General features: G+C 39.4%; 2 protein-coding genes across 2 annotated transcripts in view; both read left to right on the forward strand.

Moving 5' to 3' along the window:
* Nucleotides 1-387: 387 nt before the first annotated feature.
* On the forward strand, nucleotides 388-3,968 carry LOC148889149 (uncharacterized). Its single transcript, XM_089012668.1, has 4 exons — nucleotides 388-546; nucleotides 660-786; nucleotides 1,421-1,586; nucleotides 3,659-3,968. Exons 1-4 carry the CDS (start codon nucleotides 418-420, stop codon nucleotides 3,828-3,830), a joined length of 594 nt encoding a protein of 197 aa, XP_088868794.1. The 5' UTR covers nucleotides 388-417; the 3' UTR covers nucleotides 3,831-3,968.
* Nucleotides 3,969-13,113: 9,145 nt separating this feature from the next.
* The window catches only part of slc24a3 (solute carrier family 24 member 3), a 53,425-nt gene continuing 50,289 nt past the window's right edge, over nucleotides 13,114-16,249 (forward strand). The window contains exon 1 of the mRNA XM_089012853.1: nucleotides 13,114-13,438. Coding sequence (XP_088868979.1) covers nucleotides 13,267-13,438 — 172 coding nt within the window. The 5' untranslated portion in view covers nucleotides 13,114-13,266. The remainder of the gene's footprint in view (nucleotides 13,439-16,249) is intronic.

Raw genomic sequence — 16,249 nt, forward strand, 5'->3', positions numbered from 1 at the left:
GTGCAAAACAGAAGCTTGCTGTGTTTCAACATTTCACCAAGCCAACCCGCACACTGATTCAAGAAGCGGAACTATTCTTGGAATTCTGTGTATTTCATATTAGGTGCGTATGTACTGCAGATTGAAGCCAACTAGTATTATCCCTGCGATGTTGATGGTCTTTTTTTGAGAATTTGTTGAGTTTCCCCAATGTATTTCTCTTTACAATCTTAATTTTAACAATGTATCGAATGAATATTGTTATTCGATACATTGTAAAAATCGATAGACCACTCCTGTACGACTGAGAGCTTACACAGAGGCATGCAGGCGGGGCTGTTTTTTTTTCCTCAAAGCATTGGTACGCCACACCCTCTGACCATGCCATAACAGTCCTGTACAAATATTTGGCATTCCGTTTTGGTGGATTCACAGAGGATGGCACATTTCTCGTTTGCACTCTTGGTGTTTGTTCTTAGTTTCATTTGTCATGCACTGAATAATGAAGGAATTTGTCAAAACCAAAAAATATGCCCTGAATACTTTTTGATTGATACGTCAAATAAGGTAAGTAAAAAATTCTAATTAAAGCACTCGCAAACTATATTTTGTTAAAAAAACATAATTCTATGCGGTGCTTTTGTTAATTGTATTCTGAATTTGGGGTGTTTTCTTGGCAGGATTTTGAAACACGTCTGTATGTTGAGACACTTTGGATTACCACTCCAATAAAGAGCAAACAAATCTTTGAGGTGATGGCGGCACATAACAGATTGAAACGTTTTTGTGACCGACAGAAGGCACAAGGTATGGCTCTGAGACACAGGTGTCAAAGTCAAGGCCCGGGGACCAAATCTGGCCCACCACATTATTTTATTCGGCCTGCAAAAGCAAACGGAGCATATTAAGTGTCATGATGCTTGTTCCAGTTGGAACCAAAATTTCAAATTGTCGTATGTAAACCACAAGAACAGTCATTATTCTTTACTTCAGTTTTGAAACCAAGTCATTCATTAGTTTGTTGTGCGTTATGTATGTAATATGTGGAGGAGAGTCTGATGGTTTCCCCAAATTCATAACGGGAGGAAATCGCCACTACAATGGCCTGTGGCCTGTGGCAAAAAATGAGTTTTAAATCCCTGTTCTGAAAGATAAAATTTGTCTTCCATATAATCTTATTGCTATGAGATGTCGATCTAAGGAATCATGATGTGATCTAAACACATGCTCACCGTTGGTCAGGCAAAAGGTTTGAAAATATACCATTCATTGGGGGTGGGCCTTATACTCCGGTGCACCATATACACCGGAAAATATGGGATTTATTTTATTTTTGTCAGTCAAAGCTGTGTATTGTCTTGATAAATGTTGTTTGTTGTTTTGCAAGTTTTATTATCTTCATTTCATCTCTCCCTTATCATACAACATCACATTCCTACAGGTTATCCGATGCCTGATGGCTGGCCTGTCCTCATCACAGTTGTTAAGGTTGTCGATACAATGTATGCAAACATGTCCTGGTTTGTTCCAAATGTAACTGAAATGGCGAAAACCAGCGACACGGATGTGTGGCTACAAACCAGACCTCAGGATCTTGTTTATGTCAGGTAAGAGGCAAAGCCGTGCTTCCTTTTGTCACGGTTTTGCGAGGTGGTGATGGCGGGTTCGGATCCCAAAAAGCAGGCAGGAGGGAGCAGGAGGTTGTTTGACAAATTGTATTAAAATAAAGTCAGCAGGAACAAAATGTAAAACATCAAAATGATCTGAATGGAAAAAATACAAAGTAGCAAAAGAAAACCAAGTGTAAACGTCCGCCAAGGTTAAACAAACACGTACACAATGCATGCAGCAAACAAGCAGCAAACAAACAATGAATCGGCACCGGATGGTCGTGCCGGGTGTTCTTTTAAATGTCAATGATTAAACGACCAACACCTGCGAGGCTGCAGGCAGGGCTGACGTCGCTACCCGCTGGTCGGCAATCTGATCGGGACGACCAGCACCTGTGCAGGTGCAGGCGGGGCCGACAGCGCCCCCCGTTGGTCGCCAACCAGATCATGACAGTACCCCCCCTTCAAGGGGCTGCTTCCAGAAGTCCCAACAGTCTCCCAAAAAGGTCCACTCGCCAGGGAACGGTCGGTGGAGAGGGCAACCGCTGCCTCTCCAGCATACGACGGGCGGCGGCCTGATGGGAACGGGACTCGGCCTGGGGTGGACGAAGACGCGGCACGGATCGTCGTGGGCGTGAGTGCGATCCCTCTCGCACGTTCACGCGACGGCGCATGGCTCTGCGTGGACGTCGAACTGCCAGGCGCAGAATGGCACCCCGTACGGCCGTATGGGACCAGGTCTCGGCCGGACGCCGACGTGGGCGTGAAATGCCCGGCTCCGGGGGAACGAGACGGGTCCAGAGCCGCTCCGGGATCCAGCGGTGAGTGGGGTCTCGGACTGACGTTGACGCGGACGTTGCACGGCTCGTCGTGGATGAGACTCAATTCGTCATGCACGACGACAGCGTGGCTGGACGTGGGCGTGCAATGCCAGTCACCCAGTTTCACCCTGGACGGCCACCTGGAAGGAGGTCTCGGCCGGACGTTTACGTGGACGTTGCGGCTCGTCGAGTGACGCAATTCGTCATGCACGACGACAGCGTCGCTACCCGCTGGTCGGCAATCTGATCGGGACGACCAGCACCTGTGCAGGTGCAGGCGGGGCCGACAGCGCCCCCCGTTGGTCGCCAACCAGATCATGACACCTTTACAGCAAGGGTGTCAAACTCATTTTTTTACCAAGAGCCACATTGTAGTTACTGTTCCCTCTCGGGGGCCGTTTTGAATTTGGGGAATCCATCAGAATATTTAATCCCCTCAACATATTACATATTGAACGCACAACAAATTAATAAATAACTCGTTTTCAAATTGAAATCAAAAATAATGACACGCCAATTTTTTTTACATGTGACTATTCCAAATTTTGGTTCGGACTTTAGCAAACATTATGGAATTCCACTGGTTTGATTTGCTTTCGCGGGCCGAATAAAATGATGTGGCTTGCAAGATTTGGCCCTTGGGCCATGACTTTGACACCTGTGCTTTACGGCTATCTGCAATATTAAACGGCTGTGTCCAGTATGTAAGTTTAAAGGACTCACTTTTTTGTTTCCTAACTGACATCAGAAAAGCGTTTTATAGAATCTAAAATACCCAAAACACGCAGTATGATATTTTTAGTCAAATGCAAAACACCAATAAAAATCAGACCTCTGGCAATGTGTTTTCCCGTCCACGAGGGGGCAGCATTTGCCTTTTTTACAGCCACCCCCACTTGCACCACATGTTACTCCAGAACCAAATAAGCTAGAAATGAACTTTTTTTTCTCATGAAAGAAGAGTCTAAGGTTTGTAACGGTACATTGAATGTTTATGTAGTCCTAAAAACTCAATCTTCTGTGGGTCCTGGAATTTGAGTGAAAATTACAAAAACCCTGGCACTTTAGTGGATATATGTTTGCCCATCATCTGGCAGTGAATGAGTTAAACTGTGAAAGTATGATGATGAATATCCAGTAAAAATCGAAATTTTAAGATTTCAAGCAGGCATTTGAACGTGCAATGTATAGAAAGTCAAATGAATGGTGACTCGATCTAATATGCTTCCTTTTGTACATTCTATAAAGAGCATTTGGAGGAATGCCAACCTTTGAAGAAAGCAAAGAAATCGCGGAGAAGCTGCAAGATCAATTGGCTAAAGCTGGGAAGTCCTTTGTTGCAAACCACTTCTCTGGGGCCACTTACAATTCCTCTTTGGCTTTGAACAAGTACAATGAAATCTGGATTACCGCAACATAACACTCTTCCTCCAATGTGCATTCTTAACCATGCTCATGTATTTCGTTTTTCTACTTTCATTCCTTTCATCACTTTGCTGCTGTGAAATGTAAATTTCTCCACTGTGAGACTAATAAAGGCATATCCAATCCAATCCAATCCAACCTGCTGCTGTTCTTCTGAGAATATTTGAAATCAAGTTCATGTTAGCCTGCCTAATCAGTATTGATGTTTTTCATAAGTCTCGAAATAAAATCAGACAAACTTTATTATCACCCTTACGTTTGGTTTAGACAGATTTGTTTTCTTGGAATATATCAAAAGATCAAAATATTTGCAACTCTAAAAGCAGGGTGGTCAAAATATTTTGGGCGCAGGCCACATTATACTGATGGTTTCCATTGACTTTTGAGAAACTGTGTAAATATTTGATCCCCTCCATGTATTACTTACACAGTGCACGAAAAATTAATGAATAACTAGTTTTAAAATCAGAAGTCAAGAATCATATCAGTTATTGTATACATCTGACAATTTCAAATTTGGGCTCAGACTTTAGCAAGCATGGAACTTGTCATGCTTGATTTGCTTTCGCCACATAAAATGATGTGGTGGTCCAGATCTGGCCCCCGAGCTTTGACTTTGACGCCTGTCTCCGAAAGTATGGGTGCCCATTATATCAATCGTGATCGACAGCTCCCAAATCAATCGCAAGGCGCGTAGAAGCAGGAACAATAATAAAAAATTACAAAAAACATTTGTGTGTCTGTGTGCATGTTAGTAAAATATATGTATTTTTTTGTTAATGTACACTGCACCCTAATCATCATGTCGGTCTCATTTTCAGAAAAATAATTCAAAAACTAAGACACAATAAATAAGGTAAATCGTTAGCCTAAAATGGCGCGTGACCTGCATCACAGGATGTTGTTAGCGCTGAGCAGACTGCGATTGTAGCTTGTCATCGTAGCCTGTGTCCTATATCTTTTATCGTTATCACAGCTGCAAAGGTGCATCAGGCCTTTCTGCGTATGTATGTGCGTGCACGTGCACACACCTGAGGGCATATGAATATTGTTATAGAAATATGTGGTTGAGCTTGTTCCTCTTGCTTAGCCTGTTTGTTTTAAAGCAAAGCTACACCTTAACCATTTGCTAAATTAGAACACTATTTATTTATGTTAATTGTATGTAAATTCCCTGACAACTTTTGAACACTGGTTGCACAGACTCAGTTATGATGCATTTTAGCCATTCAAAAAAATCATTATTCTTCCTTCTGCATCAAAGAATTGGAAGAGACTAACTTGGCCGTATATTTCCGAGTATTACAGTCTAAGTCTTTAAACCCTCTGATCGGTGATCAGATTGCTAATTGTTGCACGTATGGTGTGGCAGTTCTGTGCAAACTCACTTTTCATATCATTTGGGTTTATTCTCTCTGGCTTCATTTTGGAAATGTCTCCATGTCCTCTTTGATATAAATTAAAAATGTGCTTTAACTTATCTAATAAAACGTTGTAAACCCACGATTGAGAACAACGTATATGCTGAAATTGAGACTGTCGGAACAGAACTGGATTACATAGTAAATGGACGGCTGAAAATATAAGAATAATCAAAACGTGAATGGCTATTTTTTATACATTTGCGATACATTAAATTAATGCAGCATAGTATACTCCCAGACGGTATGAAAATCCCCAAAGTAATCCTGAATTTTTAACCTGGACACACAGCCAGTGTATTTATAATAATTCTTGACCCATCACAATATTCCATACATTTTGTGACATCCTCTTCCTTTGATGACTTTGGTTCTGCGAAATGTAAAATTCTCCACTGCAAGACTAATAAAGCTAAATCCAAGCCAATCCAGTTTTCAAGTTTTTTGTGAAAATCTTCTCAACATGCTTACATTATTTTTTTCCATGTTAAGTGATTTGATACAGATTTAGCTGTTGTTAAAGCACCATATAAATCAATGTATTGTATTGTATTGTATTGTAGTAAATGCAGAAGTTATCCTGATCTTCGCCAGGGATGTGTGCGCGGGTCATCGAACAGGCTACTTTGAAGGAACCTGCAGCTTTTCCGTTGGGCTCTGGGAGCAGGAAATTTAAACTGTTTTTGTATTCCCGGAATTTTATAACACTCTATTTTACTTTGGAGTGGTTAAAATCTGTCGTGACACACTGGAATTTTACAGTATCCCGCAAAGAAATAAGAACACAAGAATATAATGTAATTTATTTTATACTGTATTTTCCGGTGTATAAGGCATAGCAAAAAGCCTTGATTTTCTTGAAAAGATGACCCTTCGCCTTATACGCAGGTGCACCTTATATGAGAAGTCATATTGAGCCACAACAGGTGTCATAACTACCTGTAGAACAAGTAGTGCACAATTCCAGCCTCTACTGTAGCGCCTTGTAATGTGGTGGGCCTTATATTTTGGAAAAATTTATAGGTGCGCCTTTTAGTCTGGTGCACCTTATACTGTATATGGAAAAGGTTTGAAAATAAACCATTCATTTGGGCTGCGCCTTATACACGGTTATATGGTATATACCACCCAATAATTTACCATAATAGATATCCAAAAAGTTGCTATTTTTGTCATTTTGTCGCCACACTTTTTCAGTATTTTTCCCTCTCTCACTTTTTTCCCTTATGTACCTCCTCAAATACGTCTTGAGGTCTCCTTGAAGTGTATTCGTGCGTGTGCGTATGTGTGCGAGCATGTGTGTGAGTGCGTATGTGTGTGTGTGTAAGTGTGTGTGTGTGCGTGCGTCCTCCTGCACAGGAGATTCTGATAAAAGATGTCAGTGTCAGCCCTCGGGAGAGACTCTTGCTAATAGAGTTTGCTCTGTGGAAGAGAATGCACTAAGAATGTAATTTTAAAGTATTTCATTGTGTGCCTGTACCTTGTGTTCATTACCATACCATACCATACCATAAGAGCATACTGGCAAATGTGTGAAGTTGCAGACTATAATCGGGATTATTTTTCTGGAAAGAACGCATTTACCTGTTGATTTTCATAGAATTAGACAAATGCATAATATAAAAAAAACAAACAGCATGCACTCCTCGTTGAGATGGTCAATTGACGACCATATGGTCTTTTGATGATGTAATCTGGTCATGTCACACTAATTTATGACCAACATTCAAGAGAAAACATGATTCATGCATCTGTGCACATGAAGAGAGATGGAGCCGGTCTGTAATGTAAGTGATCCTAAAGAAGTTTACGCTCGTGCTTTTCCATTGCAAGCGTACAGTGTCGATGTGGATTATATGGCATTAGTTTGCCCACATCGGGCTTGCTGGAGGATTACTCAACTCGTTTTAGCAGAAAAGCAGATTTGTCAGCCATGCTGTATTTCTCTCACATTTTCTCTCTGTTTCTGTTTTGACTAGTTGTCATGCATATACCGTACCAACCGCCCCATAAAAATGTCCACCTTTATATCAAGAAATATATGTTAGTCAAACATTATCGGCAGTATTCCGATTCCTGTGCTGCATTGATTCATTCAATTGGGGTTAATGGGGGGGGGGGATGAAACAAGAAAATCAATTATTGTCTGATATTAATCCGCAAAAAGATGACTTCACATTCCACTTGCTACATTCTTTCTCCTCTCCAGTTCCATTCTCAGTTGTTTCCTCATGCATCCTGTTTGTTTTTGACCTGGCTTTCTGAATAGGTCTCAGCCAAAAATAGAAATGACCAGTTAGCCATAACCGTAGATCATAGACTCTGCAGAGATTCCAGAGGGAAGGTTTGGCTACAGTGTAGAACTTGGGGGACGACTGAAGCATTGATCTGAGGGAAAAACCAAATTGCAACTTGTGTGTACTTATGGTAAATGCATCATTTCATCCTGTGTACTACAAAGGTAGATTCTCCATGTGTTTTAAACTGTTTTTTGTTCAGTTTCTTCAATATATTTTAAAAGCCAAATGCTGTTGAAATCTGATATTCAAAACAAGTCTGATTGTTGAAGTTTGACATCTATGCAGTTTGTCAGAAAATGGATGGATGGATGGATGGATGGATGGATGGATGGATGGATGGATGGATGGATGGATGGATGGATGGATGGATGGATCTATTATCTTGGTGGTTGGTTTGGGCAATTATGGATGGTTGGATGGCTGGTGCAAGAGTAAAAACAGCAGGCACACTTGAGCTTTGCTTGTATTTTAAACTATAAACATCATTACCTGGGCCCAAAATGAAGCCATTTTTGAAGGGTGCCCTCTATGGCCCATTATATTCATGATATCATATAGTATAAGACGTTTTAATATTATTCCAGATTCTTATGGTGTTTTTAAGTATATTATTCAAGTGCTAAAGAAAAGATTACTCCAATGTAGTTAATTGTCTTCACCTTCATTGCATGGTATTGTACATATTTTATTGAGTATAGTATCTGTGTGTCCGGAGATTCCAAGTTAATTTTTTTTAACCAAAGTCAAATATGATTTTATTTTGACCCAAATAAATGGGTTTGATTATCGGGTGTGTATATCACCAGAATAGCTAATGAGGAAAGGGATGCATGGATGAACTTCTGATAGCATCTTGTTTTTAGTTGGTTTACATGGTATTATTTCTCTGTCTCTCTTTCTCTCTCTCATACACACACACACACACACACACACACACACACACACACACACACACACACACACACACACACACACACACACACACACACACACACACCTTTCTTTCTCTTCTTGACATATTTTGCACACAAACTTTAGAACTGAGAGATTCTGTCCTGCCCGTTTTCCATGTTTCCCTACTAGAATAAACCGGATTAAATGTTCAGGTTCCCATTCATTTGAATAATGTATGTTCCAGCAGGAAAACTTGCAGGACAGCGGTTCTTGAGGAATTGTATTGAACGCCTTTCTTTCAGAAGTAATACAGTCCGAGAAGCGCTTTTTGCTTCGACAGTGTTTCTCTGTGGGTGCATGTGTGTGCACATCTGTGGGAATACAAACAAAACCCCTTCACAAAACACTCTGTAATCTTCTTACTGAGGGTAGGATTATTCATCCAGAGAGCAACCCTGATTTCTTTAATATAACCTTTCCTGTCTACACAAGTTGCGATTATTGTATCCATTGTTGTCAGTCATCATCAAAAATGTCTTCTCGAAGTAGGGAAAAAATATATATCAAATTTGAATTTGTATAGTAAACAATAAGGGTAGTTGAAAATCATTCTTTCATTTGCATCTTCTAACAATCGTTGACTGTTAAAAATGTGATTGGATTGGAATTGAAGACAATCAATTCAATAGTGTCAATAGTGATATGAAATGAGGAAAATAATGCACTCTTGGTTGGACATTGAACATTTAAACAAATGATTCATGCAATTGAATTTAAAACAGTTTCATGGCACATGAAACTGTAACTGGTGAACTTGCACTATAATCCTTACCATGTGCTTCATTGGAAATTTTATGTTAAATTTGTTTTTACATGTGTGTATGTGCAAATGTGTGTGTGTGTGTGTGCGTGTGTGTGTGTGTGTGTGTGTGTGTGTGTGTGTGTGTGTGTGTGTGTGTGTGTGTGTGTGTGTGTGTGTGTGTGTGTGTGTGCATACGTACGTGTGTGTGTTAGTGTGCGTGTGCGTGTGTGTGCGTGTGCGTGTGTGTGTGTGTATGTTTGTATATGTATGTGTGTGTGTGTGTGTCTGTTTGTGGGTGTGTGTGTGTGTGTTTGTGTCTGCTTGAATGCATGTGTTTGTGTCAGTTTTTGTGTGTGTTAGTGTGTTGTGTGTGCGTGTATGTTTGTATATGTATGTGTGTGTGTTTGTGTCTGTTTGTGGGTATGTGTGTTTGTGTCTGCTTGAATGCATGTGTTTGTGTCAGTTTTTTTGTGTGTTTGTGTCAGTTTTTGTGTGTGTTAGTGTGTTGTGCGTGTGTGCGTGTGTGTGTGTGTGTATGTGTGTGTGTGTGTGTGTGAGATATAAAATACATAAAACACAGTGAGGAGAGGTCCTCTCACTGTGTCTCATGAATTTCAAACCCACCGAATCATCCTGTTGTTGAGGGGACCTTTTAGCTGCTCCAGTCAAATAATGACGATCAAAAGCGACACAAAACGGCATCAGTCGTTCCATCAAGGAATAAACATGAAGTCCTGGAACGATTTACAGGACAATGACTGCAGTAATAACACATCAAAGCACTGAATAGCCACAATGTCCAGAGTGTGCACCTGTAAGTCCAACTCTGTGTGTTTACGTGTGAGTGAGAGCGAGCGTGAGAGTCTTCAACCTTCCTGCCATGCCGGAATTGCACAACTCGGTAAGAACAGGAGAAAACTGGATTAAGGGGAAGGCTTTACACATGAGATGTGATGTCGCCGTGTTGTCACGCGCTGCGCTCCACTGCAGCCGCAGATCAATTGTGACAGCTCAATTTCAATGACCATGACAAGTCCCAAGTCAACCACTCTGTCTTCATCTGCTACATTTTCGGTTGAGAAATAAAAGCGTTCTTCTATAGTTTCACCACGGAGAGGTCAAAAAAGTCTTTCATTTTTATCCAATGCCATCGGGTGAAAATGCACATTTCCGGCATGAATGATCAATATTATTGTTCTAAATGGTGATACTGACAAATGACTTCCTCCCTTAAATACAGTTTGATTTTGTTTCCTACAGTTGAAATTTGTGATTTCCCATTAGCCTCGTTTATTTGTCGCAGAGTTTTGATATTTTACAGATACAGACGCTCCCCAACTTATGAACGAGATACGTTCCGGGCGGTCGTTCGTAAGGTGAATTTGTTCGTAAGTTGTTTCAGTGCTATATTTTCTAACAGTGGTAAAATAAATGCACACCTACTATATATAGTATGATGACATATATACTTGGGCCTTCAGTAAGCCACTACCGAAGCTGCTGGCACATAATTACTGAATTACGTCCCAGCAGCCATTACTTTTTGTTATGCAACGGATCCTCCTGGAGTGTCAACGCCGAAGATGGATTTTCTTCCCACCCACATAATTTAAGCAGCCAATCGTAAGCAATCTCGGCGGATCGGGGCCAGAACTCCTTCAGCATAGCCGGGCGCGGATTGAAGAGCCTTGGTGTCCGTCATGTTAACATCCAGCCCTTGAAACCTCTAACGTGTCTGTGTGCGTGCGTCTTTGTGAAGCACAATACGCAGCCAATAGCAAGCGAGCTCGGCCGGAAAAAGGCGCACAATAAAAAAATATAACTTACAGCATCTCTGTCTGAACATTTTTCGACATACTGTACTCACAAAACTGTTCGTATCTGCCATTATTCATAACTCGAATGTTCGTAAATTGGGGAGTGTCTGTACAATTTTGATATCAGAAGAATGAAGGCAAACCAATAAATCAATTCTGCGCACTGAAGTTAATGCAATAGTGGGCTCTCTTGTTCAGCGTGTGTGTAGGCACTCGGTCGTACAGGAGTGGTCCATCGATGAAAAGGGTTCTTCAGCCGTCATCGGTACTTCTTCGAAGGTGTTGGACGTTTTGCTCCTTATCCAAAACGCTTTGTCAGCGGATGGCCCTATATATGGACAGAGTGGTGCCAGATCTCTGATCTGATCAGTCTGTGCTCTAAGGTTGGGGGAGCAGTGGACTACTCCCTGAAGCTAATCTGGTGACTTCTTTTGTTCGGTCTGATTACCTCAAATGTTCTTATTCAGCATTTGAATTTATCTGAGTGAGGTCTAACTAATACATCAAATTGTGTCTAAACCAAGAGCTCAAGTCCGTAGTGCATGTAAGTTTTCATCACTGTTAAAAGTAATTCGTCACTATGATGTGGCTGAGAGCACCTACTGGTCTCAATAATAACTATTGCAAAGAACTTAAATTGAATCAATGTGTTGAAAAAAAAAGTTTTCTAAAAGAATCCACTGTTCATACAGGTTGAATTCCTTAAATGCCGTATTGAGGTTTTTATGTATTTCAAGAGTGCTCTGGTGTTTCAATGCAAATGGTCAAGGGAAGTTCATCAACATTTTTCAAGTTCTGTATCTCTGTGAATCGTGCATCCAGCTTCAATTGAATATAATGTATTGGTTTATCAACAAGTCTATACAGATCTTGACAATGAATTAAACTGGTAATTAAAAGGCATTGTCAGCTTCGTTATTATGCTTCTCTCACACTCAAGGACCACAATTTAAATTTCTCCTCTGGCTTCTCTTTGTGGAGTCCTATCTGTTCTCCTTATCAACGGTTTGTCTCTGTCGACTCCACCTTTCATCCACACAGAAAAAGTGAGGTTAATTAAAGGCTCACAAGTGTAACTGTGAGTATAAATAGGTAATTGGTTCATGATTGGTTCAGGATACATCTAAACTCTGGTCAAAGTCAACAAGCATGGAATCCAGCACTGTGTTTGAAATGGATGGATGGTTCAAGGAACACATTTCCAATAATTTGCTCTCAGTTGCATAGTTTTGATATATTTCATGACAGTGTCAATAAAAAAAAAAACATATGTAATAGTGTATCGTCAAATCGTAAGCAAATCCTTCTGAATTTGGATTGGAATATAATTTGCATTAGTTATTTGTATTCTTGGTTAATATCTTCTTTCTTTTTTGGCTTTTGACTTGTGAAACGCTCAAATGCATATAATGACGAGTTGGAGATTTTGTAGAGCATGTCATTTTTGTAATGGATAATTATTGGGAATCAGTTCAGAGAGAATATGTTTTGAGAGAGGATGGATGGAAAGAAAAGAGAAAACACGTTTAGAAACACAAGAGATATTTTTCATCAGAAATTTTATTTTTTAGGGGGCAGGTGCAAACGTAAAAGCATTGCCATTCGTTTCAATGGGGAAATGTGTGTTACCGTGTGGTCAAGGAATGAATTTATACTACTACTACTACTACTACTACTACTACTACTACTACTACTACTACTAATAATAATAATAATAATAATAATAATAATAATAATAATAATAATAATAAATTTCATTTATAAGCACCTTGCAAAACTCTCAAGGATACTTTGTATTCTGATCCCAAGGCAACATTGCATTGAAAAGTAAGAGAGAAATATTATTTATTATATGTTATTTAAAACGGCAAAATCAAGACTACATACGCCGTCATGTTGCTCAACAACAATCACTGTGTTACTGTATATTATCCGACGATAATGATCATCAATGCTTGTCGCATCGTTCTGTATTTTAATTTGAAGGTCCTTGCCGGATCTCGCTGGGATGCATTAATTCGTGTCACGTCAGAGTCCATCGACAAGTCGCTCACATCTGCCCGAGCCGAGTAACTCCATCTCACTCCCCCAGCTCATCTCTCGGTCGGTGTCTTCTTCCCCGCCGTTCAATTTCGTACCTTTGCGCCACCCGGGAAGCTGCCAGAACGCTCGTCCAAAGAAGAGCGTTATTGCCCGCATGGTGGGAGAAAGGATGCCTGAATCAACCGAAGGAGTAGGTGTGATGCTGAGCCGGCGGATGGGTAAGGGCAGGCGGAGAAAGCGAAAGGAGTTGTTCGCTGTACAGATGTGCTTCGTGGGGTTTCTGTTGGGACTCGTTGTTGGACTCAAGAACGTGGCACGAAAGGAAGGTGAGAAACACGCACAACATGAAGTTAAGTAGAGTTTGGGGGAAAAGACTCACAGAATGTTCGAAAGCTGCAAATATCAAGCTTTTCATGAATCATGATTCTCTAATATCTGTTCAGAAATCTGATTGGTATTCAATTTTATAACACCGTATATTATTATTATTATTATTATTATTATTATTATTATTATTATTATTATTATTATTATTATTATTATTATTATTATTATTATTATTATTATTATTGCAGTAGGATGTAGTTTGAACGTCTGCCTGACAGTCGAGAGGTTCTGTGTTCAAATCTCAAGCCATGCTGGTTACTCAACCATCCTCCCACATTACCAAAACAGTTCATCGGTGCAATATGAGTTTGGATGATTGCTTATCTACATATGCCTTTTGCTTGGCTGGTGACCAGTTCGTAGCATCTGTGTCTACTAATCTTAGTCGGAATAGGTTATAAATCACTGCTTTTTACAGCCCTTCTGAGGACTTTCGTCACTGAGAGAGAGTTGATCTTAATAATACAAACACTCATAACCATAACATAAATCTAAATACAATAATAATAATAATAATAATAATAATAATAATAATAATAATGATGGCGATGATGATAATAATAATAATAATAATAATAATAATAATAATAATAATAATAATAATAATAATAATAATAATAATAATAATAATAATAATAATAATACATTTTATTTTAAGCGCCTTTCAAAGCTCTCACGGACACTTTACAGTCACAGACAAGCATAGCATAATAGATAAAATACAATTACAAATACAATGCAAAAAATAAAATGCAATTACCAATACATACAAGAGACACGGAAAATGCAATTTCAAATAGGTGATGGCAACAACAACAACAACAACAACAACAATAATAATAATAATAATAATAATAATAATAATAATAATAATAATAATAATAATATACAACCCATTAGCATAGCAAAATAGCTAACACATTCGCAGCAACTGTCAAGACCTAACTTTTTCAGTGTATTTTTCTTTTTCTCACAAAAGTTCTTCATGGAAAAAAATTACATATTTGGTGAAATTGGTCTGGAGTGAAATTATTCAAACTAACACATTAGGCATATATTAAATATCAGTTACTGTGATTGTGAAACTACAACCTATAAATATGAACACAAGACAACAATCAATTATGTGACTATGTGCAGAGGATATTGACTACCCTCTGAATATTGTGGACTTTTCCTTAACACAAAGGTATTCTGTCTGAATGGGCTTTCATTTGGAAATAGGAATTAAAAAGTCTGTCCACTGCTTTGGAAATAATCAAAAGCAAGATTAAAGGCTCACAATACAATGGCTAATTATCTTACCCCACTTCACCGTGAGCATACATGTTGGTTAGTCTTTCAGCTTTTTCTGTTTGGTTATTTTTACCTCAACAACTGATTTTTACCTCAACAACTGATTGTGAGCTCTTAACTGGCTGGTGATTCAGGCTTCCGGCAAGATGTGTGAGTGATTTACATGCTGTCCTTAAGGCATTTTTTTTCGTCATACAAAACAAACATAAGTGAGAGGTAAACATTGATCATACTTATCTCAGCCTCTCCTGTTTGTACTTATGCACCTCTTTGTAATGGTGCTACCTTTTATTAATGAAATGCAAATTACTTTGTCCCGCCCCAGGCGTCTGGAGACCCAACAGTACTTATAAAGTCACTTTACTTGTCGCCACAAATAACAGTCAGCACTAGCTGACATGCTGTTGCTCTACTTTCAGACATGTTGAGTGTCGACTGTTTGTTGCTGTGCAAGAAAGCATGTTCAGTACTTGTCACATGCAATAGCATCTACATGTTTGTATTGTCGTATAGTTTCACCACTATATTATACCAAGGCTTGCCAACCAGTCAGTCTTTTTTTTAAACAGAACCGGATCCCTTACACACACACACACACACACACACACACACACACACACACACGAATCCACGGTCACCCAACCACGCACACATGCGTAAATGTGTGTTAAATTTAATCAATCAAATTAATATTTCTAGCATGCAGTGAGGTAGACCATACATCTAATATAGCTCAATCCCGTTGAGTTGCATTTCACCTGAAAAAAATAAAATGGAGTTAATTCAACACAGTTTTTTTTCCAGTGCATATTGTGACTTGTTCTAAGAACCCCTGATTGACTAAGCCAAATTCGCAAACCAATTTTATCACTCTGACTGCTGCACTTGCACCTTCCACAATTTGTACATTGTGACAGATTTGTTCTAGCCGCTCCCTCACCCAAATGCAGTAACTACTAACTGGATATGTGGTAGAAAATGGATGAACAGACTAATTGTGATATTGACTTCTAAATGGTTAGGCTGTAATGGATTGGATTTGCCTTTATTAGTCTCACAGTGGAGAAATGTACATTTCACAGCAGCAAAGTGATGAAAGAAATGAAAGTAGAAAAAAGAAATACATGAGCTGCTGGAAAGGCAGCCACTCTCGCGGCGCCGTCTTGAAGTCAAAAGAACAACAAAAAAAACTAAATAACAAATAATATGACAACACAAAGACAACATGACAAAACAAATGCTTGTAACAAGTCCCGGGATCTGTGCTGTACTGTATGTATATAGAATGTATATTATAGATGTATTGTTCTGTATTGTATTGTCGTGACAGGGCTATTAGAAGACTATGTCACTTATGACAAGTTGTTACTCTGAAATGTGTTATATTTGAGTGTAACCTATGCCGTGTTCAAGAAAAGGTTCTGTTAGGCGTGTGTGCGTGTGTGTGGGAGGTG

Source organism: Hippocampus bargibanti, linkage group LG13 (assembly GCF_051943395.1).
Source record: "Hippocampus bargibanti isolate YZ-2025 linkage group LG13, ASM5194339v1, whole genome shotgun sequence".
NCBI classification, from domain to species: domain Eukaryota; kingdom Metazoa; phylum Chordata; class Actinopteri; order Syngnathiformes; family Syngnathidae; genus Hippocampus; species Hippocampus bargibanti.